The sequence below is a fragment of the Haemaphysalis longicornis genome, unplaced genomic scaffold (genome assembly GCF_048455015.1).
Source record: "Haemaphysalis longicornis isolate Haplotype H1 unplaced genomic scaffold, Haemaphysalis longicornis Haplotype H1 scaffold_1, whole genome shotgun sequence".
NCBI classification, from domain to species: Eukaryota; Metazoa; Arthropoda; class Arachnida; order Ixodida; family Ixodidae; genus Haemaphysalis; species Haemaphysalis longicornis.
The window spans coordinates 163807008-163830904 of record NW_027526203.1 but is presented as its reverse complement, the minus strand read 5'-3'; the positions used below and the strand labels follow the sequence as shown (position 1 = coordinate 163830904).

The following is a 23897-nucleotide window of genomic DNA, read 5'->3' as shown; positions in this document are numbered from 1 at the left end:
ATAATATCCCCAGTGCTCTTCCTTTCCTTTTCACCTGAATCACCTAGTAGTAGTAGTCCCGTGCCGTCCGACCGGTCCGGCGCTTGAGCGGCTCCTGTACGGAGCTTTCAGCACGCGGCCAGCACGGCGCCTTTAAGCTTCAGTCGCCTTGAGATACCTATACGAAAAAAAAAAAAGTTTCTTACGGCGCATCATCCAGCTCAAGATCAGACGCTCGCGGGTGGTTAGATAAGACGTCGTGTTAATGTATCCCTGTGAGCAAGCGAGCCGAAACCAAGGTGCAATGCGCGCTTACCCAGTGGCTCGGGCGCTGGGAGTGTCGCGAGATGAGGCGGTGTTCGCACTTGCGACGAGAGATGATGCGACTGCATTTAGCTAGTGTAATTTAGCGGAGCTACTACCCGGCCTGTACGACTTCCTTGGTGCTTCAACCACTCGCAGTCAAAGAAAATGTATGTTACACGACTTCGCGACGAAAACAAGTAAAAATCACTCTAAAACACGTGCTACTTACCTGGCGAAAGCATTGCGGGTTGCGGGAGGAGTCGAAAATAACGAACTCAAGCATGCACACACTTTTCAACATATTATTGCGGGAAGAAATACACACGTTTGCTTTCACGCCACAACACTTGTATCCCACATCGCAAAGTTCGCTTCTTTTCACATGCAGACGCAGAAGTTCTGGCACCTTCGAACTCCACAGTGTTTACCATAGAGTTTCATACAATGAAACTCTGTGGGTGTTTACTAGTCGCGGATAGAGGTACCGAAAGGCTGCAAGTCAGTCCACGACCGGCTGTATCAAAATACAGCCGGTCGTGAGTCAGCCTACCGTCCCACGAAGATTACTTGCTTTCGCAATTCAAACACGTTTCTCTACAGTGATGGGTCCCACGCTGTTCGTCGCTCGATTGGTAATGTATGTGTACGCTGAAGCCACGGACGGGACGCTGCTTGCCGGCCCAGAGGGCCCGCCTCGGCGGGACGGGCCAACTTTGGCCGGGCGGCGGCTCGCCGCCGTTTGACAAGGTAACGAAACGTTTGTTTCGTTACCGGCTACGTTAGCCGACTCCGCAGCCATGATTGGCTATTTAGTTTTGCGAATTCGTCGTGCGAGAGTGATCGGCTCCACCGTTGCAAAGCGACGAAAAGTGCCGGCCGGCTCATCGCTTTGCGACGCCGCGCGACGCGCTAAGTCGCCAGTGGGAATGTGCCTTAACCCGAGTGAGCGCAAATTGCGCCTCGATTTCGGCTCGCTTGCTCACAGGGATACATTAACACAACGTCTTATATAACCACCTGCGAGCGTCCGATCTTGAGCTGGATGATGCGTCGTACGACTGAAGCTCGAAGGCGCCGTGCTGGCCGCGTGCTGAAAGCTCCGTACAGGAGCCGCTCAAGCGCCGGACCGGCCGGACGACACGGGAGCGTACGCTTGCAGAGCCGTCGGACGGCACTGCAAGGCCTAGCTAAAGAGCCGTTGGACGGCCCTCTCGACACAGCGAAAAGAAAAAAAGCAGCCATCTGTCGACTCTACGGAGAGCTCCCACGGGGCCCCGACCTTCTCCCTCCCCTGTGAAAGCAATGAACCGCCGGCGGCACGCGCGCCAGTCACCCTCCTCGTAGCAGGCGCGGCGGGAACCACACGTACTTCTCAAGCTTGACCTATCCTCCGGCGGACAAAACTTTAGACAATTGTAAGGCTCACACGTGGCGACTTCTTCAGACAGGCACCTTTCCGAATCCCGCCGTCCTGACGCACATCCACCCAGCTCTGTACCCCACTTCGGCCTGCTGCTTATGTGGCGGTCATGCCACACTATCCCACATCATCTGGGCTTGCCCGAAAAACCCCTTTCCAGAAATACCCTCCGAGGAACGGTGGGAGGCCGCGCTGCGCAGCTCGGACCCGGACCTACAGGCCCGCTTGGTCGCCAGGGCTGCCGAGATCGCTGATCAGTTCACGCTGACAGCCATCAACGCAACCTAACCACCAGCATCGTTTTCATGATGCATAATCACTGATAGTCCTCGAAATAAAGTTTAATCTCTCTCTCTCTCTCTCTCAAGAAAAGCGGCCCTGCGACGCAGTCACCCTCCTCGTAGCAGGCGCAACGGAAACCACACGTAGGTACTTCTCAAGAAAAGCGGCCCTGCTACGTTTGACCGGCCAACTTCCCCTTCGCCTGCCGATAAACCACAGACAAGCGTAACAAAAACGCCTAATAGCCGTTCACAGTGCGGACACTTTTCCTTCTGCTCGCGATAGTGAATGAGTGAGTGTTCTGCTCGAGACCTGCGCAAATACGCTTGATTTCACACCGTTCGGCCTCCCCAATGACGTTTCGGGCATGGCGTCCTCTCACGCCCAACGCTCACCTCCAGTGGCAGAGATTCGCCCATGCACAGACGCGGGAAAATTTATTTGGCATTACAAGAGGCACGAATCTCCGAAAATGTTCACAATAAAAAACTTGCAAATCTTGCCTTCAACCATCTCGCAGGGGGACAACCGCGTTGTTTTTAACGAGCCACTCTCCGTTAGGCGATCAACTGCATTTAGGCCTCGCGTCGGCTCGCTGGCGTACTCCGTCGGCTCGAGGTTAGTGAGGGGGCGCTTGCGTCGCTTGCCTCGATCGGACGTGCTTCGCCAAGCTCCGCCAACTTTTCGAGTGTTGAGCTGAAATTCCCTCCCAGAGCCCTTAAAACCAGTGCCCGTCTGCGTCGGAAGATGTAAGGAACGGCTGGACATCAGTTTTTCGGACTTTCCTGCGTTTTCCTGGACGCAATTTCCACTTTTTTGTGGACCACGCCGGGGTTAGGCCTAACGGCCAGGCCTACCCGCAACCAGCCACCTGACCCACGCCTGCAGCCGCGGCCATGGAGGTCGTAGTGCAGGGAGAGGATATCGACCCTTCCGAACTCAACCAAGTCGGCTGGGAAGTAATACGACAACGGTAACGCGCCTATCAGCACGCCAAAAGTGAGTCTTCTCAAATTCCCCAACAAACAACGCACCCGGCCGCAACGGGGCCCGAAACCGACCTGCCCGCCGTGGCCCGCAGGCATCGCCGCTCCCCGAGGAGGACATTAAAATCGTCCTACGCCCAAGAGGAGGACTCGACCTCGGATCAGTGCCCCAGGCCACACTGGCCGATGCTACCTTTCAAGAAGCATGTATTGCCCAAAACATGGTCGATCAGATACGGGTTCACCGAACGCCGAACTATTTGCTCATCAGCACCCCCGCTGAGGAGAGGGCTCAAAAATACGCCTCCATTCAATCCCTAAGCATCAAAGATCGACGATACGAGATGGCCACACACGTCTCAGCCCCAGCCAACACCGTCTCTGGAGTCATATTCAATATCCCCGAAGACGACTCTCCTGAAGACATTTTCTACAGCGGCGTCACCAACTACAACCCCGACCTGCAAATCCTGTCTGCAAAACGCCTCGGAACCTCCAGCATGGCACAGGTTCTATTCAATGGCACCCGAATCCCTTTCTGGGTCAGGTACAGAGCAGCCACTTACCGGTGCAAGCCCTTTAAACGCAAGACCAAGACGGAGGCCTGCACAGCTTGTTGGCAACCCGGTCATCGACAAGACGTCTGCCCCAATGCAAGGGGATACTCCAAACGCACGAAAAAGGCCACGACCTCTGGAATCAGGCGCAAATTCATCACTTCACAATAGAAACAGAACCAAATACCCCAACCAGGATAGGTAACAGCCTACAGAAAGACTCCACCCCAGACCTTACTTTCACTCTACACGCCAAACAGGTCAGGTGGAAAACCACGGATGAATCACTTGGAAGCGACCATTTTATAATACAGATAGACCTTGAGCTCACTCACGCCATCAAGAAAACTCATCAACAACAACACCTCACCGATTGGCACGAGTTCAGAAATCTCAGAGAATCCCGGCGGGATGAACAAAACACACAAAACCCCCCAGACCTCCACAACTAGGTCAAACAACTGGTTAAGGACGTGAAATCAGTCACTCAAGCGACGGACCCAGAAATTCCCGCGGAAACAGTGGACACGCACCTCCAACACCTATGGGAAGCATTCAAAAGCGTTCAAAAAAGGTGGAGGAAAAATAAACACAATCGAAAACTACGCCGAAAACTTGCTGATTTAAAATCCGCCATCCAAAAACACGCTCTTCAACTCTCACAGAACCAATGGGACGAAATTTGCGACCGAATGCAAGGGAACCTGGGAATGAAACGTACCTGGCAACTGCTCAAACACCTGTTGGACCCCAGCAATTCGAAAACAGACCAGGCCCACCGACTCACCCACATCATACAAAACTTCACTGGCTCGGACACAGACCTTATTAATCGCATCAAAGATACGTACTTTCACAAAACCACCAACGACTCCATCCCCCCATACACCGGCACAGACAACCCGAGCATGGACAGGGACATTACCGAAGCAGAGGTTAGGGCAGCCATACTCAAACTACGACTTGGCTCAGCCCCGGGGCCTGATCAAATCACCAATAAGATGCTAAGAAATTTAGACGACGACTCGATAGTCGAAATCACCAGCTATAGTCGAAATACTGGACACGGGGCACACTACCGCATTCATGGAGACACGCCAAAATAACATTTATACCCAAGCCCGGTAAACCCCTCTCTCTTGAACACCTGCGACCTATATCCCTCACGTCGTGTTTGGGAAAACTGCTTGAACACGTGATACACGCAAGGCTAGTCACTCGCAAAGGACGAGCTCTATACCACATACTATGATTGGATTTATGGCGGGGCGTTCCACGCAGGACATTCTTCTCCAAATCTCGCACGAAATCATAACCCCTAGAAACAACCTCGACACAGCAGCCATCCTAGCACTCGATCTAATAAAAGCATTCGACAACGTATCCCACTCAGCCATTATGCGAGGACTTAGTTCAGTAAACCCAGGCCATCGCACATACAATTACATACGGAGCTTCCTAACCGATAGAACGGCAATCTTGCAAATTGGAGGAGTTACGTCAGACACGGTAGAACTCCAGGCTAGAGGGACACCCCAAGGAACAGTTTTGTCGCCCTTGCTATTCAATCTGGCCGTACTAGAAATCCCCCAACGACTTGACCAAATTCCGAACCTTAGATACAGTTCATACGCCGACGACATCACCTTGTGGGTCAAAGGCGGAAGTGACGCAGAAATAGAACAAACCTTGCAGGAAGGAGTGCAAGAGGTGGTAACAGGAGCCGAGAAGGCAGGATTAACATGCTCTCCTAGCAAATCCGATTGCTTCTTCTGACCCCCAAGACACGTTGCAAAGTATCGCCCAACATCAAAGTCCACATAGGGGATGATCTAATACCAGAAGTGTCCACGCTCAAAATTCTAGGAATGCTCATCCAAAACAACAGAGCAAATACAGAATATCTGAAAAAGCTTGAACGGCACGTGGCCCAAACGATAGGCCTTATCAGTAGAATCTCCAACCGCCGGAAAGGCCTACGTGAATGCGAAAGAATCCGGCTAATTCAATCATTCGTCATTAGAAGAATCACATACTCCCTACCGTACTTGCAACCCTCTAAAACTGAATTGCAAAAAGTCAATACACTATATAGGAACGCATACAAATCGGCGCTTCAGCTCCCTCTAAGCACTTCCACTGCCAGATTGGAGAGCTAAGGGGTACACAATACTGCCGAAGAGCTTATAGAAGCTCACATATCGAACCAAATAGCTCGTTTATCTAAAGCCCCAACTGGAAACCACATTCTCAAACAACTTAAAATCAACCAGATCAGTAATACGGAAGACAGGTACCCCTACCCCCTGAAATTCACAAAAATCTGACTGTCAAACCGATCCCCAGAAATATGCATCCTGTATACCACGCCAAACGTAGAGAGCAGAGGGTGAAGCCTCTACAGCAACGATTTCCCACCAAAGTGGAGACAATCTATGTGGACGCGGCAGAATATAGATAGATAGATAGATAGATAGATAGATAGATAGATAGATAGATAGATAGATAGATAGATAGATAGATAGATAGATAGATAGATAGATAGATAGATAGATAGATAGATAGATAGATAGATAGATAGATAGATAGATAGATAGATAGATAGATAGATAGATAGATAGATAGAAACTTTATTGTTCATGGGATGGTGGGGCGAATCAGCCGCCTCGGTCCAGGCAGCCGCTGAGGGCCCTGATGATGTGGGCCGCCAGTTCCCGTTGCTGTTGAAGACTCGCCGCAACAGCCAGCCACTCCACGGTGTAATTGTGTGGTTGGGTAGGGTTGTAGGGGCACTCCCACAGAATGTGGTCCTGGGTAGGGGGAATAAGGCAGTGGGGACAGAGTGAAACAGGGGTGTCTGGCGTGCGTTTGAGCAGATGGAGCCGAGTGGGTGTGTGCAGTGTATATGTTTGCGCCTGCCGAATGACTACTTGCTCGTGACGGGTAAGCCCGGAATGGAGGGGAGGGAACGTGCGGCGTAGCTTAGAATGTCTGCTAAGGTGGGGAGCGGAGGGGGAGGACAAGGATTTGTGTCGCGAGCGTCGACAGGGGCCCGGAGGAGAGCTTCGCGGGCAAGCTGATGAGCGCGTTCGTTCCCTGCAACGCCTGCGTGACCAGGGATCCAGTGCACGTGAAAAGGCCCTTTAACGTTGTTGAAGAGGGACAGTGAGGAGGGGAACGCAAGACCTTGAGCCAGGTGGTAGCATGCTGACTTCGAATCGGTGTAGATGTTGGTCGTGCGGACGGGGGATGTGTTGTCAGCAGCGGCAAAAGCGATAGCGAGAAGTCCGGCTTCTTCTGGAGAGGTGCAGCGTCGAGTGATGGAGTAGTGAGTACCCTCTGAAGTGATGAAGGCGACCGCACCGAGGTTATCTTCAAATGTCGCATCTGTGAATACGTGGCGGCTGTCGGTATCACGGTTTACTTTCTTGGCGTAGTATGCGGCACGAATAAGACGGCGTTTGGGATTGCGTTCCTTGTCCATGTGGCGGGGAATAGGTGCTACGATAATATGTTGGAGTATTTTGCTGTCTAGAGGAGTTGTTTGAGGTCGGGGAGGACGGGACGGGTATCCTAATGTGCGTAAGATATGAAGGCCTGTTGCAGTTTCGGAGAGGCGTTGACGTTGGTGGCTGCGGTGGATGTCAATTATGTCAGTAACCGTCGGGAGAACACCAAGTTGCGCAAGTCGGGTGGTGCTAGTGGTAATAGGAAGACCCAGAGAAATTTTTGTCGCTTTGCGGATTAGGGCGTCAAGCTTCCCTTCCAAGGTGCGCGTTAGGACGACGTACGGCGCTTGATAGCGAATGCGGGAGAGGATAAGAGCATTGCGGAGTTGAAGAAGGTCTTGTTCTTTGAGTCCCCTGGAGCGTGTAGTGACACGGCGCATCATGTTAAGAATGGGTTCGGCCTGACGGAGAATGTGCTGCACAGCCAAACCTCCTCCTCCATCAGATTGCATGTGAAGGCCAAGAACTTTCAAAGTTTTTTGTGGGTAGATGGTGTTGTCATGGTGATGAAGGACAACTTGAGGTGGTTTCCAATTACGGGAGTGCACAAGCAGCAATGAAGTTTTCTCAGCCGAGCAAGCTAGAGCTGCTTGATCAACGGCTCTGAGGGCGTCTTGAAGGGTGTCTTGAATGAATCCCGGACTGCCGCGTTTGATCCAGATAGTAATGCATCGTGCTGCATTCGCAATAGCAGTAACCAACGACCCCCCCCCCCCCTAACTCCCCAACTCTTCTCACCTCCAACCCTGCAACTGCGGAAAAGGCGGCTATAGCCCTAGCGCTCGTACAAAGGCCAACCCCTACAACCATAATCTCCGATTCTAAGACGGTCATCCAAAATTTTGCCGCAGGCCTATTATCGCAGCAGGCAACCAAAATTATCCAAGAGCACCCACCACAATCCCCAGTAGAACTCGTATGGGCTCCGGCGCACGTTGGCCTGGAGGGTAATGAGGCCGCCCACAGTATGGCTCGGGGTCTTACTATCCGAGCCGGGGCGAGCACGTTTCCCTACCATGGTGCCAGATCCGCCGGAGACAGAATGGTCTCATATCAAGAAATAACCATGCACTACCGCCTCTCCCGCAGAAAACTCCCCTCAGCCAGCGTGCTGCTGACACCCGCACAAGAGCACACGTGGAGAGTCCTCCAAACGACCACCTTTCCGAACCCAGCCAAGCTCCACCTCCTCCACCCTTCCCTTTACCCCTCACCAAACTGTAAAGCATGCGGAGCCCTGGCCACCCTTCCCCACATCATATGGGGATGCATCAAAGACCCTTTCCCCCCCATTTCCTCCAATGAGCAGTGGGAGGAGGCACTGGCGAGCTCAGACCAGGAGGTCCAACTCTCCCTGGTCACTAGAGCCGCCGACGTCGCTGCCCGGCACAAACCGGCAGCCACAACCGCCTTCTAACCGCGCAAGCTCAGTAAAGTGCTTTCTCTCTCTCTCTCTCTCTCTCTCTCTCTCTCTCTCTCTCTCTCTCTCTCTCTCTCTCTCTCTCGAGGTTAGTGACTCGGAGGCGACGTTGCAGTGTGTCGCACGGTAGTGTAGGCTGGTTCCACAATGTTCGCAACGAGCTTCGGTTGTCGGGAAGCACTTCACATCCATTCGTGCGGCCGAAAGTGCAGACCGACAATAACTTTTCGGGGACGCTAGAGCTCACACGGCACACGACCCCAACTGGCAGCCAATTTGTAAGGAGGCATATAGGAGGATGAGGAGGCGTGGGAGTTTTTAATACACCCATTAGGACAAACGTAGTAATCACAGCTAGCTACTGCGTTTTGTGAGGAGGGACAATCGTGGTAAATGCGCCTATTTACGACGGCTCGTGGCCCCCGGTGTAAACTGGCAGTTTTTCCACCATCATACTACCACACGTTCCGAACGGCTGTGTTTTTCATGCTCTGTACTAGGAACAGCGCACCGGCCTTGTGCCGAGGTTCTACTTCGTCCGGAACTGACATGGATAACTACAAGATCACTCTTCCCCGTCTCCCAACCGGTAATGCTGTCCTGAACACCGTTTTCCTGCATGCGGACTTGAAAGGCCGTCCATACCGTGCTCCCGACTTTAGGGATGCCCTGGCTCGCGTGATAAACCTTCGTGACGTAATGTGCATTGGTCAATACCAAATGAGTCTCGTGTGGATGCTTACTTGCGCCTCGAGCGTCGTGAAGCACAAGTTAGTTCAACTTGAGCACATCACCGCCAAGGGACTAAGTGAATGGTGTTTGAACCGGACACAAGGAACATCAAAATGAAGTTACTTTGGGTGCCGCGTCACATGGAGAACCGTCGGATTACAGAAACGCTTGAACCATTTGGGACTACCCAATTCGTCGTCCGCGATATGTGGCGGTGTCCAGGTATGGACCACATGGTAACTGGAGCTCGGGAAGTGTCCCTTATACTTAAGGACGGCGTCTCTGCAGCGGAGGTGCCGCATATTTCCCGCTCAATCATACGTTTGAGCGGGATATACTCAATATACTCAATATGCTCAATTTTTTTTTGAGCGGGATATACTAATATACTCAATTTTCCCGCTCAATCATGCGTTTTCGTGGTCCCAAATGACATCACAGGAACCGACCGCTCTGCAGCCTAGAATACCTTCATTCACGCATCCGCCGTACAGGGTAGAGATACGCTGGCGCCGCCATTTTCGGTTGCTCGCTCGCCGCCGAAGCAAGTCATTGTGTCAAAACCGCGCTAAAATTATCGCCGCAACGCGGTTTACTGAAGAAGTTTGAATCATATTGTCTGTTTCGCGTTGCTAGGTCTCGTGGGAAACGAAAAGAATAACGCGTTGAGCACGGGACCGTTCAAAGGTTGTCTCCACCCTGTACAGCGGTGTTGGTTTGTTCCCGCGTTTCTTTACGTTCCGTAACCTAGATGGCGCCACCATACCGTGGCAAGCGTTTGGTTTGTTTTTGCCCGCATTTAAACCTGGCTTGTTTTTGTTCAGGGAGAAAATATTCGTTCCCTGAAACAGTGCTCGCTCGACAAATGGGGTCACGTAAGACACCGTTGCTTGCGTCAATCGGCCAGTGTCGTCTGAGACAACCCCAAGCCCTGTAGTGCTGTGCAGCTAAACCAAACATGCTGTGCGCAGTACGAACAGCAGAACGCATCAGTACTTCTATGTTTACGTGTGCTTTCGTAACTTCCACTGTTTGTCCCATCATTCTTATTGCTTTGTAAAGAATGTGCCCTAAATTTAAGCGCAAATCGCTCGTTCGTCTAGTTTGTAAGCTCTACCTAATTTGCGTCTGCTTCTGCCAGCCTCCGCCAATCGCAGAGCTTAGCTCATGTGACGACATAGGTTCTGTTGCGGGAAATGAGCTGGTGGGTCACATGACCATTCCCGTTTTTCCTAATTATGTAGCTTATTTGAGCGAAGTTTACGTTAAAAGTGGTGTCAGTATGATTCTAACGAGACAATCTTTTGAATGAACCAAACTTGTGTTTTCTCTTCATGGCTCCTTTAACCGACTCGTCGGTTAGCGCTTAACCGAAGTTCTTAACGGCTGGTGCCGTGCTAACCGACGATGTGTTGGCCAAGTGGCGTGCGTATGTGCCAAAACGCCACCAGCTCGCTGTCCAGGATACGCAATCTGTGGCCGCAGTTGACTGCACCTCCTGCTCCACAGGAGCCACGCCCACTGTACACCACATGTTGTGGGACAAAGGTAAAGGGCTATAGAATAAAATAAAAGCCCAACCCGCACCACATACGTATCGCGCGGGACGCCAAGTAAAAGAAAACAAGGAGGACCGAAGTCAACGAGAGTTTTTGGTAAAGAAGGAAAAGTGAAGAGGAATGAAGAAAGAAGAAAGGCTATCCTGCGAAACCAAGCCGAGGGAGGGAAGGCAATCAGCGGCGTTTATTTTCGATTGACGAATTAATGCTCTGTTAGATCATCACTTATCGTACCTCGAACATCCTAAATGTGATCTTGCTGCTAACAATATATAGATTAACATCCTTTTCAGAGCTGGAGTCTTGCTTGGAGTTAGCCTTCTTGCTCGGAGCCTTTCCTCCAGTCTTCGTGTACTTCCGTAGTTCGGCTTGGGTCTTCTGCCTCTCTCGTCCTGCCGGGCCTGAAACACTCGATAGCCGCTTAGTTCCCAAACCCCTGTCCCCGCTTGTCTATTTATACCTTTTATTTGTCCTACTGTTAGCTTTCCGACCTATCTTCGTATGTTAGTATTGACCTAAACTCCTGTACTTTGTTTACTGGCATGTTTACCTGTTGCGATTTCTAACTTTTGCACTCCACCCCCGTTAACCTTCTCTTACTACGTGTAGAACCCTTTCATTAGTTATTTTTCCCCTTTTCTCTTTTTTCTCTTCTTTTATTTTTCGCTTCCTTTTTTTTTCCTGAAAAGGCAGTCAGACTTGCCAATCAGTTCACACGTTTACAGTGATATTTAGGGTGGCCGTCCCATCCCATGGTATGCCCTCCCTCTTTACGCTATTATCCTCGCTATTAAGAGAGAGACGTGCTCTTCTTGAACATACCGCTCCCGGGGGAGGGTATTTGTCCACATCTTGCCATGTATAGCACTTCCTCGCCTAGGTGTCCCAGGGGGTCACCAACGCAGACCAAGCAACGCTAGGTGCTGTGGCTTATTCAGCCTCCTCAGGGTCGTAGGTCTTAGGTAATTTGAGCCCCTCATGGGAGCATTTGTTCCTAGGTTTGAACTTTTGCTTTTTTTTTTACTTCCTTGAGACCGCCACTGGCACTAGGAACTAACTGCCAGCCGCCTCATAAGTCATTACTTTCCTTGACTTTTTTTTTTTTTTTTTACTTCTCTTGAGACCGCCACTGGGAACTCATCTGCCAGCCGCCTCGGAAGTCATGAATTTCCTTGAGATATTCCTTATTTCATTTTCGTCCTTGTAATTCCCCCCTTCTCCCTTTTTTTTTTTATTATTTTTTCCCCCTTATTTCGTGACCCCCCACGTGGCCGCCACTGACAGAATGTTGCCAGCCGCCACGGGAGTCTGTGTTTTCGTCGAGCCGACTATTACCTTTTGGAACCTGGGTGATCTGGTGGTCTAGTGCGGCAGTGGACCGTTCCTCCCCCTTCGAGGGTGAAATCAATAGTGAGCATGTCGAGACTGTTCCTCTTCTCTTTTTCCCTTGCCTTTTTCTTCCCTTATATTATTTTGTTGATGTCTTGATTTTTGATTTTTGATAAAAAGTCTGTTAATTTTCCGTCTTTTATTATTTCTTGCTTTTGTTTAGATAGTTGGTGTCTTAGTTTCTTTTTGAAATTGCTTCTAAAGGAGATCATCCTTGGACAATCGTCCAAATAATGATCGAAGCTGTCCGCTTCTTCGTGACAATTGCATATTTGATCTTCTTTAATCCCGAACCTGTACAAATATTGGGGGAACCTGCCGTGCCCCGTTACTGCTTGCGATACGAAGTGATTTGTTGGAAAGTGATTTGGAATATTTTTGATGTTGGGAACCCATTGGTATGTCTGAATGCCTGATCCCTCTTTGACCCATTCCTTTTGCCACTTATCTAAAGCTTCAGCAAATAATTTCCTTTTAATGAACTGTTTAGTCATGAAACCGTTATTTGGTTCCCTTGCTCGGCTGCTGTTTTCGCAAAGTCATCAGCTAATTCGTTTCCAGGATTGCCTGAATGCCCCTTTATGTGAACCAGTTGAATTCTTCCCTTATCCTTGCTACTCTATTAGTTTTTTAACTTCCATGATCATGGGATTTTCATTGTACGGATTACTAATGGCCTGTAGTGCTGAGAGACTATCCGTTATTAATTGAACCTTGTCCCACTCCTTAGAATTTATGAATTCTATCGCCTTCGTTATTGCTACTACTTCAGCCTGAAAGTTGTCACAATACTTGGGTAATCTGTATTGACCAAAGTCTACCATACTCATATTCCCATCCATGACAACAAAAGCCGCGCCAACTTTGTCGTCTGACTTCGACCCGTCAGTGAAAATGTGATATCGATAGTCTTCGTCTGAAATTTCCTTCCGGAATGTAAAAGCTAATGGCTTGGCTGGGTGCCTTTCCCACTTATCTATCTTGTTTATTATATTACTCCCGTGGAATGCTTCGCCTTCCCAAGTGAATGGTTTGTCCTCCTTCATGATCTTGTACATATCTACCTCCTTTTCGATAGTGAGATGAATTGGCAAGATGTTACTTATTACATTTAAAGCTATATTAGGCGCTGTTCCATAAGCTTTCGCTATTTTTACTAACGCTACTCTTTGTATTGATCGTAACTTCCTCTTAATGTGGCTTTTTGCCGAGTACCAGAAAGGCGCTGCATATACGATTATCCTTTCTATGGCCTTTAGGTATATTAACCGTAATTGTTGACTTGTCATACCTTTTGTCCTCGATGTGAACTTGGATAGATTTACTACCAGCGTTGTAACTTTGTCTTTGATATAATTTAGATGGTTCATGAAACTCCAACGACTATCTATAATGACTCCTAAAATCTGTAACTCTTTGTGTCCCGGCGTTCAAACGCTCCGTTCAAAGTGTCTTCCGCCCGGCGTCCAGCGGCTTGTGGAGTGGACAACCCCGCTGCAAACCGCCACTGCACGGCAGACGCTGCTTTCTCTGTGGGAGTTCGCGCGCTCCTCAGGCCGACCGCGGAATGCAACCTTTAAACTCTTCCCCCCCCCCCTTCCTTTATTCCCCATGCTGACCGACGCGTCCACCTTCTGTAATAAAGTTTTGTTATTTATTTATTTATTTATTTATTTATTTATTTATTTATTTATTAAAATACCCTCAAAGCCCGAAGGCGTTACAGAGAGGAGTGGTTAACAATTCATACAATATTAGTTACAGCCGTTTTGAATGATGTAGGATCCGGAATGCTGGCGATGGAGGCGAGGAGGGGGTTCCAGTCGTAGCAGGTCTTGGGAATGAACGAGTAAAAGTAGGGGTTTGCGCGACAGTTAGGAACCCCTACCTTGAACCTGTGATCGTTACGTCCGAAGTTGTAGGATGGAGCAGAAACCAGAGCATGTTTTGGGATGGGGTTAGTAAAATAAATATTATGAAAATGGCACAAGCGCGCAATTTTCCTTCTAGCAGCAAGGTCACTGAGTTTAAGAGAAGAATTAATTGACGTGATGCTAGCGGTTCGTGAGTAGTTTGTGACAATGAATCGAGCAGCCCGGTTCTGAATGGCTTCCAAGGATGAAGACAACACCACCATATGAGGGTCCCAAATCGATTATGCATACTCCAATTTTTATCTAACAAGGGTTTTCTATATAGTAAGAGCTTTAAAGGCACTGGAGCAAGAGCAAAATTACGGCGTAAGAAGCCAAGCATGCGATTAGCATGCTTAGCTTCTTAGTAACATTAGTAACATAATATGTTATTTATTTATTTATTTTATTTATTTATTTACAAATACTGCTGTCTCAGTTTCTGAGACATAGCAGGAGTGAGTACAGAGTTTCAGCAGAGAGAACAACACAGTTCAACAAAACACATTATTACGTAACTCTTTCTCAAATTGCGCAGCACCTAGTCTGCGCAGACACCCATCAAGCTCATTCCATAATTCTACAGTCCGTGGAAAAAAAGAAAATTTAAAACAATCAAGATTCGACCGGAATGGCACAATGTTCAGGGGATCAGATCGTCGAGTACAGCGTGCGGAAGGAGCAACAAAAGAAATGGGCGCCAAAACACATGTGCTCGTATGAACTATTTTATGCAGGAGGATGACACGGTCACAATTGCGCCGATGTTCGAGAGACTGCAAAGATAAATCATGCGCATGCGAAGTGGGCGAGAACTGCCTATCATAGCGACGAAAGATAAACCTGACTGCCTTTTTTTGTACAGATTCCAACTTCGCTTTGTCGTGCTTGTGGTGAGGGGACCAAACAACCGATCCATATTCGAGAATAGGCCTGACTAAGGTTTTATACGCTGTCAGTTTGCATTCTTTTGTCGAGTTGCTTAACGTGCGTCTAAGATACCAAAGTTTTCGAAGAGCTTTGTTGCAGATTGTTTCGACATGTTTATGCCATTTTAAATTGGTTGTTAAAGTTACACCGAGGTACTTAAACTCCGCAACATGGGTTAGAGTGACGTTGTCACTTGCATAAGTGAAAGGAAGGGGGCGTTTTTTGTTTGAAAAGGTCATGACCACAGTCTTTTTGAAATTTATGGACATTTGCCAGGTCTCACTCCAGTTACAGAACAACGAAAAAACGTTATTTAACTCCACCTGATCATGCGCGTTAGAGATCGTATTGTAGATAACACAGTCATCTGCGTACATTCGAAGTTTTACTGCAGTGTCACCGATGATATCTGCTACGTCGTTTATAAATATAATGAACAAAAGCGGCCCAAGAACTGAGCCTTGAGGCACCCCAGATGTGATCTGTACCTCTGATGATTTTGCGCAGTTAAACAAAACAAATTGGGAGCGCAACCGCAAGTAGTCTGCAATCCAGTCTACCAGTCTGCTCTGACCAAAATATGCTCGCAGTTTGACTAAAAGTTTAGTGTGGCAAACCAAATCAAAGGCCTTAGAATAGTCAATAAATATAGCGTCAAGCTGTCCTCGGTTATTAAGGGAAGAAGCAATATCGTGCGTGAATTCAAGCAACTGTGTAACAGTAGAATAGCCGGCACGAAAGCCGTGCTGCGATCGGGAAAGAACATTGTTTGCGTTTAGGTATTCCACAATGTGTTTGTGTATGATATGCTCTAATAGTTTAGAGCTGGTAGAAAGTAAAGATATAGGCCTGTAATTAGGTATTATTTGCTTGTTTCCGGACTTAAATACGGGCACGACGTCTGCCAATTTCCACAGCTTGGGAACTGTTGCAGAGGTTAAAGATTTTTTAAATATTACAGTAAGGTAGTACGCACACCATTCCGAGTAACGCTTTAGAAACATATTTGGGATACCGTCAGGACCAGAGCTTTTCGTAACATCAAGATTTAATATGAGGTTGTGTATTCCAGAGGTAGTTACTTCTAGATTTGGAAGAGCAGGAAGATTTCTGCACGCAGAAAATAAGGGGTTGATGCCGTTATCGGTGGAAAAAACAGTTTTAAAATAGTTGTTAAAGGCATTCGCTATCGTTTCAGGATGAGAACAAGACTGGTCATCAAGAATGAACGAAGAAGGGGCAGAAACTGCGGGCCTGATTGATCTCCAGAATCTGGATGGATTATTTTTCATAAATGTCGGTAAGGTAGTATTAAAGTAAAAGCTCTTAGCCTCTTTCATTTTAGCTCCTAATTTACACCTCAGCGTGCTAAGCAGAGAAGCGTTACCCTTAGACTTAGAATGATGATGCTTGCGTAAGCGCTTAATGCGACGGGTGAGCTGAATTATTTCCCTATTGTACCATGGGCGCCGAGGGTTCCGTTTGATATGTTTACGGGGCACGTATTTCGACAGGCATTCACGAACAATATCACAAAATTTAAAAAGCAATGTGTCTACATTGCAACGTTCGCTACCGGACTGGAATTCATCAAAAGATGAGGCTAAAGTATCGAGTATTGAAGTATCATCAGCTTCAGAAAAGTTGAGGACAGCTTTAAACTGAGGTTTTTGGGCAGGACACTCTATGTTCAAGACGACTTCGACAGCTTTGTGGTCAGATAATCCTTCAAGAACCTCACAGTTTACTCCATGGGACAAGAGTTGCTGGTTTGCAAACATGAGGTCTAAAATTGAATCTTCGCGGGTTTCAGAATCCACCAGTTGAGTTAACCCAAACGAAACGGCTAGGTCGATGAGAGAAGCGCAAAGCGCCCTGTCACGGCCAGTTGGAATAAGCAAGCTCCAGTCAACGCAAGGAAGATTGAAATCCCCAGCCAACAACAGTTTAAAATCGCTCAACTTATTCCTCACAAGGTAATCAGTAATAGCAGGGAAAATATCATCAGAATTGGGTGGGCGATAAAGAACACCAACAGCTATTACAATACCTCGAATGTAAATTTTGCACCAAATAGATTCGGTGCCCGGGAGTTCAGGTAATAAAGAAAATGTAAGACTTGTTTTAATGAGAACTGCTACACCACCACCCCGACCACCATTTCTGTCTTTTCGAAGAAGTACATAACCATCAGGCAGAATTTCGCTGTCCATAACAGAATCATTTAGCCAAGTCTCAGTAAGGCAAACGATTGATGGACTGTGGCATTCCACGAAACACGTGAAAGCTTCAATTTTGTTGACTATGCTCCGCGCATTTATATTGAGGATATTTATCTTCTGATCACCGCGTCAATCAGTACTCGCTGAGGTAGAACCGGACGAAGTTGAGTTTGTGCCAGGCATTTGCGTAGTAGCCAATTTGTGAGGCGCCGAGGACACAGGGCCAGATAGTTTCGAAGGTGATTGCGCTGGAACCTTGATAATGGCATTCTTTACATTATCCCACATGTAACAAACGTCGTCGATTATGAGCGTGTCACGTTTGAGTTTATATTTAGCCGCATCCTTGCGCAAATCTTCCGAGTTCTGCCACAGTGCCCTACGCGCAAGCCGCACACGCGCAGAATAGTCCTCATTGATATATACCGGAGTTCCTTTAAGTTTTCGGGCGTTAGTCAAGATAGAAAGCTTTGTCCGGTAATCCAGTAATTTGATGATCACCGGTCGAGGTTTACGCCCTTTTGCAGCCCCAAGCCTGTGGCAACGTTCTATATCATCGCATTTTACAGCGAGTTTAACTGATATTAGATCTACGACAGATTTAAGTAAGCCGTCGGCCGTTTCGGTAAGAGTTTCAGGCAATCCATAAATTACTAGATTGTTTTTACGTAGTCTATTTTCCAGCTCATCATTCTGACGGTCAAGCTTGTCTACTAGTTCTTGAAGCTTACCAACGGTATGCTCCAATTCGGTTACACGTGGTACAATGTTTGACATAGACGCCGCCATTTCCTCAACAGTCTTTAGACGAATATCAAAGGTCGCAACCGTTGAATTTAGGCTAGCTAATTCATTGCTGATACGAGCCTGACCGGCTAGCAGTTGTGATAGCATATCTTCTGTGGTTGGGCCAGGGTTGGTCTCAATGTCGCCGCAAAGCATCAACAAAGACATTCTTAGACAATGCACAACAGCAGAACAATTCAGAGGGTCCGGCAGCAGCAGCAAACAACGATTATCACTTCTGTAGCATTTACAATTGTAAGTTACCTGCAAGATGAAACAGACGTGCTTGTAACGGGAGTTGGCCATGCCGCCACCGGACCCACTGAAGTGGCGGTCCCACGGTGCGGCTCTTAAATCCTTGGGGATCCTCGCTGGCAGCGCCACCGTTCCACTGTGCTGTGTGTGGTACAGCTGACTTGATAAAGGCACTCCAATGAACGGACAGTCCATCACACGAACAAGAATGCCTCCTTGCACCGGCGCAGCACTACCATCGCAGTTGGTTTCAGCGCTGTTCAGTCGTAGCAGGAGCCTGCGCGGTGCGTCACTTGAAGGATCAGGGAGCAGAACATCGGGGCATCTGGTGATAACAGCAATCTGCAAGATGAAACAGACGTGCTTGTAACGGGAGTTGGCCATGCCGCCACCGGACCCACTGAAGTGGCGGTCCCACGGTGCGGCTCTTAAATCCTTGGGGATCCTCGCTGGCAGCGCCACCGTTCCACTGTGCTGTGTGTGGTACAGCTGACTTGATAAAGGCACTCCAATGAACGGACAGTCCATCACACGAACAAGAATGCCTCCTTGCACCGGCGCAGCACTACCATCGCAGTTGGTTTCAGCGCTGTTCAGTCGTAGCAGGAGCCTGCGCGGTGCGTCACTTGAAGGATCAGGGAGCAGAACATCGGGGCATCTGGTGATAACAGCAATCTGCAAGATGAAACAGACGTGCTTGTAACGGGAGTTGGCCATGCCGCCACCGGACCCACTTACTATTATTATTATGTTACTATTATTAGTAACATAATATGTTAGTATGTTAATAATATGTTAATAATATTAGTAACATAATATGTTCATGCATTGCAGATTAGTGCTAATGTGGACGCCAAGGTACTTATAAGAAGATACAAAAGATAAATGTACACTGTTAAGTTCGTACGGAAATAGGTCAGACGGGTTATACTGCTTTACGCCAGCAGAAACTCTTATTATTGTACATTTGTTAACGTTAAGTTTCATCAGCCAAAATTATTGCACCAAGGAGGTACGGTACGTGTTAATGTCTATTTGGAGAGAGACAGAATCTACCGGGTTAGTTATTTCATTATAAATCACGCAATCATCAGCAAAAAGTCTAATTGTAAAAGGAATGTTGTTAGGAAGGTCATTAATATAAATTAGGAAGAGTAAGGGACCTAACACAGAACCTTGCGGTACTCCAGATGTTACTTGTTGCAGCGGTGAGTTACAATTGTTAGCACTTAGATATTGTGTTCGATTAGACAAAAAAACTATATCCACTTGAGTAAGCTGCTGTCTATGTTAAGAGCAATAAGTTTTAACAAAAGAAGTTGGTGAGAAACTGAATCGAACGCTTTTTGAAAATCTAGAAAAATTCAATCGATAATGGCACCCCAGTCTGTTATGGAAAATATATCATTAGTGAAAACTAAAAGTTGCGTTTCACATGAAAAATACTTTGTAATACCATGCTGGCGGTTATCAAAAAATTTGTTGTCTTCGAGGAAAGTTATCAAATTGGAATGGATTACGTGCTCAAGCAGTTTGCAGGGGATACTTCAAGTGTAATGGGCCTATAGTTGAAAGAGTTGGAGGCATCACCTAATAAATCACGGCCCATGGCCCACGGTACAGGGCTACCCCAGGCATGAATACCCACAGCCGTGTACGGAGGAAGCACTTTTAAAAACACGAGCAGGACAAGCCCCTCCCTGAAGTACCCTTATAGCAAACACCGTGCCGAATGCTCGGAACAAAGGCAGACAGTGAACGTATATTCTAGCCACCATAGTGAAGGGAATACGAGCCGTTCTCCCCCCGTGATTTCTCCGTGGTTGTGGGAGGACAGGTTGATGGTCCAGTGCTGTGCAGCGTGCCTATAAGAAGTAACAGATTGAACACCGAATGCGAATTAGTGCCTTTAAAGGTGGCCGGCGCGCCACCTGAGCATGACTTCGCAGAGAATACCGACTGCACTAGATAGCGTCCTATAGTAGCAAATCAAAACTGCGCGTTCTAGACACTGCAGCAAATTTTTAAAGGAAAAAGGCAAGTTTTACGCCCACGCTCTGAAGCGCGCCGTATACGGAGGGCTTGGGATAAATTTAAACTACATGGGTATTTTTAGCGAGCATCGAAATCTTCACAGCAAAGTGTTTTCGTTCTTTGCCTCCATCAGAAAAAAACTGCCGCCGTGTCCGGAACCGAACCAGCATCCTTGGGCTCAACCCACAGCACAAAGCGTTTTCGACTGCGGCGAGTTCGAAGAATTTCTGCAACAATCAGTTGCAACATGCCATTTAATATCCCAGATTAGTTGTATCCTATTTCTATAATATTTATTTTAGACCGGAACTGTACGGGAACGAAGCCGATGGGGAGCTGCTAGCGGAGCCTATGGACAGGTATTCGCATTTTGACAAATTCAACAGAGCTCTAGACAAGTTACCATACATATCCATTAAAAATATGCAAGTCACAAACTGTCTTCGTGAGCATACAACGCCACGTCATCAGCATAAATCGTGACTTCTACCACTTCACTTCCTGGGAGAAGAAGGTCTCCCAAATTTTGATGTCTCAGTACAGCCTGCAGGAAAAGCTCTAAGGCCAAAACGAACAGAACAGGTGATAGCGGACATCCTTGGCGCAGGCCGCGGATAACGAAAAAAATGTTCACTCTATCCCAATAAGGGAGTGCTCCTGCTAACGGTGTACATGCTGCGGTGCACATAGAAAGGGAAAATAGGTACTCATTTTCGAGGCGATTAAATATGATTTCTCTTGATCTAAAGAAACTACCAGCCCTGAAGCATTGCTTATTGACGTATACTTTATGATGTGGCATGTCACGCATTGTAGGCTCCGAATGCTGTGCCTTGAAGGAACAGGCCTGGTGAAAAAGCAATGGTCGCATTCACCGGCGTATGAGTCCAGCAAAAAACTCGTAATACAAGGGTGGTAGGTCGCCGCTACGCTGGGCGAGGAGACAGAATACCCTTCTTTAAAATTAGGCGCGCGCAGGACAATACGTGTCCTACGTGAAATAATCCTGAAAATTCGTTATGCAAAAAAAAAAAAAATTCTGGAGGACATTTGTTAGGTGCGGTCTCAGTCCGAAAAGGTAAGGTAAAATTCTTCAGGCAGTCCATCAAGACCAAGTCCATCAACACCCTCCATGGCGCCGTGCAAAACATCTTTGACCTCACTACAGGTTGGTGGAATAGCAAGATCATAATAGCACTGTGCGAGCCCTTGTGACAACCGTGAACGCAAGGGCTGCAAGACTAAACGGAATATTGATTTACAGCGCATTTAGTCCATATTAACCGCAAGCATCGGGGTACAGAAATATGTACAAGACTGTGTTGACTGCGCTCACGACAACCCGCGACGCACAAACGCAATAGCTGACAAATATCATGCTGACCGAGTGTTCAGCCGGTCCTCGGTTTTCTGTTCCCCGAATAGCCGGTCACCGACGAGCGAGCAAGAAGCATACGGGTGTTAAAGCAGTTAAAGTCATCATTGAAAGCTGCAGGACGTCAGACGGACGCGACGTTGTCTATAGACATCTGTGTCTATAGACGCCGCCAAGAGTAACAACAAGTGCAAGTGGTTCAAATTGCGGCAGCGTTAGGGTACCCCAGCAGCGCGCAACGCATGAGAAAATGCATTTGCAGCTGGCGAGCACATTTAAACATGGCGCCTTCCTTTCGCGTTGGGTCGTCTGCTTTCCTCCATGGGTCGTCTGCTATGCCGGAACGAAATCCTCCCGTTTGGCCGGCGAATTTCTAGCTTAAGCATTAGTGCGAGCAAAGTTAACGCTGAATATGCCCACCAGGACAACTAATAACGACATTAAAAGCAACTTCCTGCTCTCTAAATAAGACAATAATAATAATAAAAACAAAAGTACGCTGCCACCGCACACTGCTGCCGCCACTGGCCATTTCTCGAAAGGCGTCCGCCAACACTGCCTCATTTGTCACGTGGCTCGAAATTTACCTGTTTCGCTCTGGATTTGATCCTTCTACAGGTGCGCTCCCGCTGCTCCTACGCGCTCATCCGCATCTTCACACTTGTGATAACTTGCGCATCTGTCGACGGCAGTGGATAAACGTGATCTAGTCTCGCTTCTCTTGCACCGCAAGGGTGAAAAAAAGCTCCTGCTTTCGGGCCCGGCCATGGGATACCTTTCGATTGTGTTGTTTCCCGTGCTTTGTCTGCTGGCTCGGGTAGGCGTGGTGCTGTGTCTGGATTCCAGTGGTGACAAACTTGAGCCACCGACTCTGCTCATCGCCGTAATACTGAGAAACAAGGCGCACGTGTTGCCGCACTTCTTTGGATATCTGGAGCAACAGAGTTATCCCAAATCGAGAATAAGCCTCTGGTAAGTTGGCGTGGTGATCTTCGTTGATGGGCATTGGCACATCGCGGCTATGACATGTGGGTGGTAAACATGCCACATTAAAAAAAAAAAAATGCAACGAACCTATTCTAACTTTTACCGGCGACATATCGAACATGTACTGGAAAGTGCTTCATTTTCTTACGCAATGTGATTAAAATTTTGATGCTGAAACCGAGATCTAACGTATTCACTGCTAGGTGGGCGTGAGAGCGCGTAAAAGCTCTGCAAATTTTCCGACGACGCAGGAACAACTGAGAAACGTTACTGTGCTCTGTAATTATTTTATTTCTGATCCGTTGCAAGCTGCCCGTAATCAAACAGGTGGGAATTCACCTCCCGTCCGTCGCTACTGATAGTTATAATTCGGTGTGTTTATTTTCCTCGTGCGCGTATATGAACAGGAAAAGTTTGAATTACTGTTGCAGGAAACGCGAAAGGCTGCAAAAACAACTATGCCACGTGGCATGAGACTGCAGGGATGACTTCTTTCTTTTTCTCGGGCTGTTTAATAATCCAGCTCTGCGTTTTTATCCTCGATAATGAAAAGGATATACTTAATTCACCATATTTCGCCTAACACTTTTACAGTAAAAATAATTTGCGTTTTGAGGCATGAACGAGGAAATGATGTTCATAGTTATGGACGTCGCTGAGTGGAATCGTCGAGTCGGATTAAATGTCCGCATGGCTGTTTTTTTAACGTTGTTGCTGCATTTCCTTTCAATATTAGACCGTGCAGAAGTTTGAAAGCTGCTTTTCTGCTTCCTTTATACTAACAATAATCTGGGTCAAAAAACATTGTGTGGGCTGTGTTTTAGCTCACAATTACTCTCGTGTAAGTTTTCAGAGCATAATTAAGCAGACAGCATACACTTCACTTCATGTGGAGTGTACAGAGGCATACTGCCACCGAGGCTTGGGACTGTAAGGGACTAAAAGCTTAGGCTGCCATCAAAAATGAAGTAAAGGCCTTCTGAAATGGAGTAATAACAACTTTATTGTAAAGGGCACAATACTAATCTTAATGCGAAAATGGGCAGCTGAACACGGCTCCCAGGGCCAAACAAAATGGTCACAGCCCATACGCTGGATCATCTGCCAGCCATTCCATACAGGGAAAAACAATTAGATACGTAAAGTTTTGTCTCTGCGTCTGCAAGTGCACGCAGAAAACATTTATGCTATGCTTGAATTCAGCCATTGCGGCGCACACTGTAAATTAGAAACTTGACATTTATTTTGGCTGGTTC

At 47.6% G+C, this 23897-nt stretch overlaps 1 protein-coding gene across 5 annotated transcripts in view; it reads left to right on the top strand.

Moving 5' to 3' along the window:
• Nucleotides 1–22202: 22202 nt before the first annotated feature.
• The window catches only part of LOC144138782 (procollagen galactosyltransferase 1-A-like), a 498445-nt gene continuing 496750 nt past the window's right edge, over nucleotides 22203–23897 (top strand). For all 5 annotated transcript variants that reach the window (XR_013315976.1, XM_077671264.1, XM_077671274.1 and 2 more), the window contains exon 1: nucleotides 22203–22626. Coding sequence is in view for 4 of the 5 variants with exons in the window: in XM_077671264.1 (XP_077527390.1) it covers nucleotides 22421–22626 (206 nt within the window). In the remaining variant the exon portion in view is untranslated. The remainder of the gene's footprint in view (nucleotides 22627–23897) is intronic.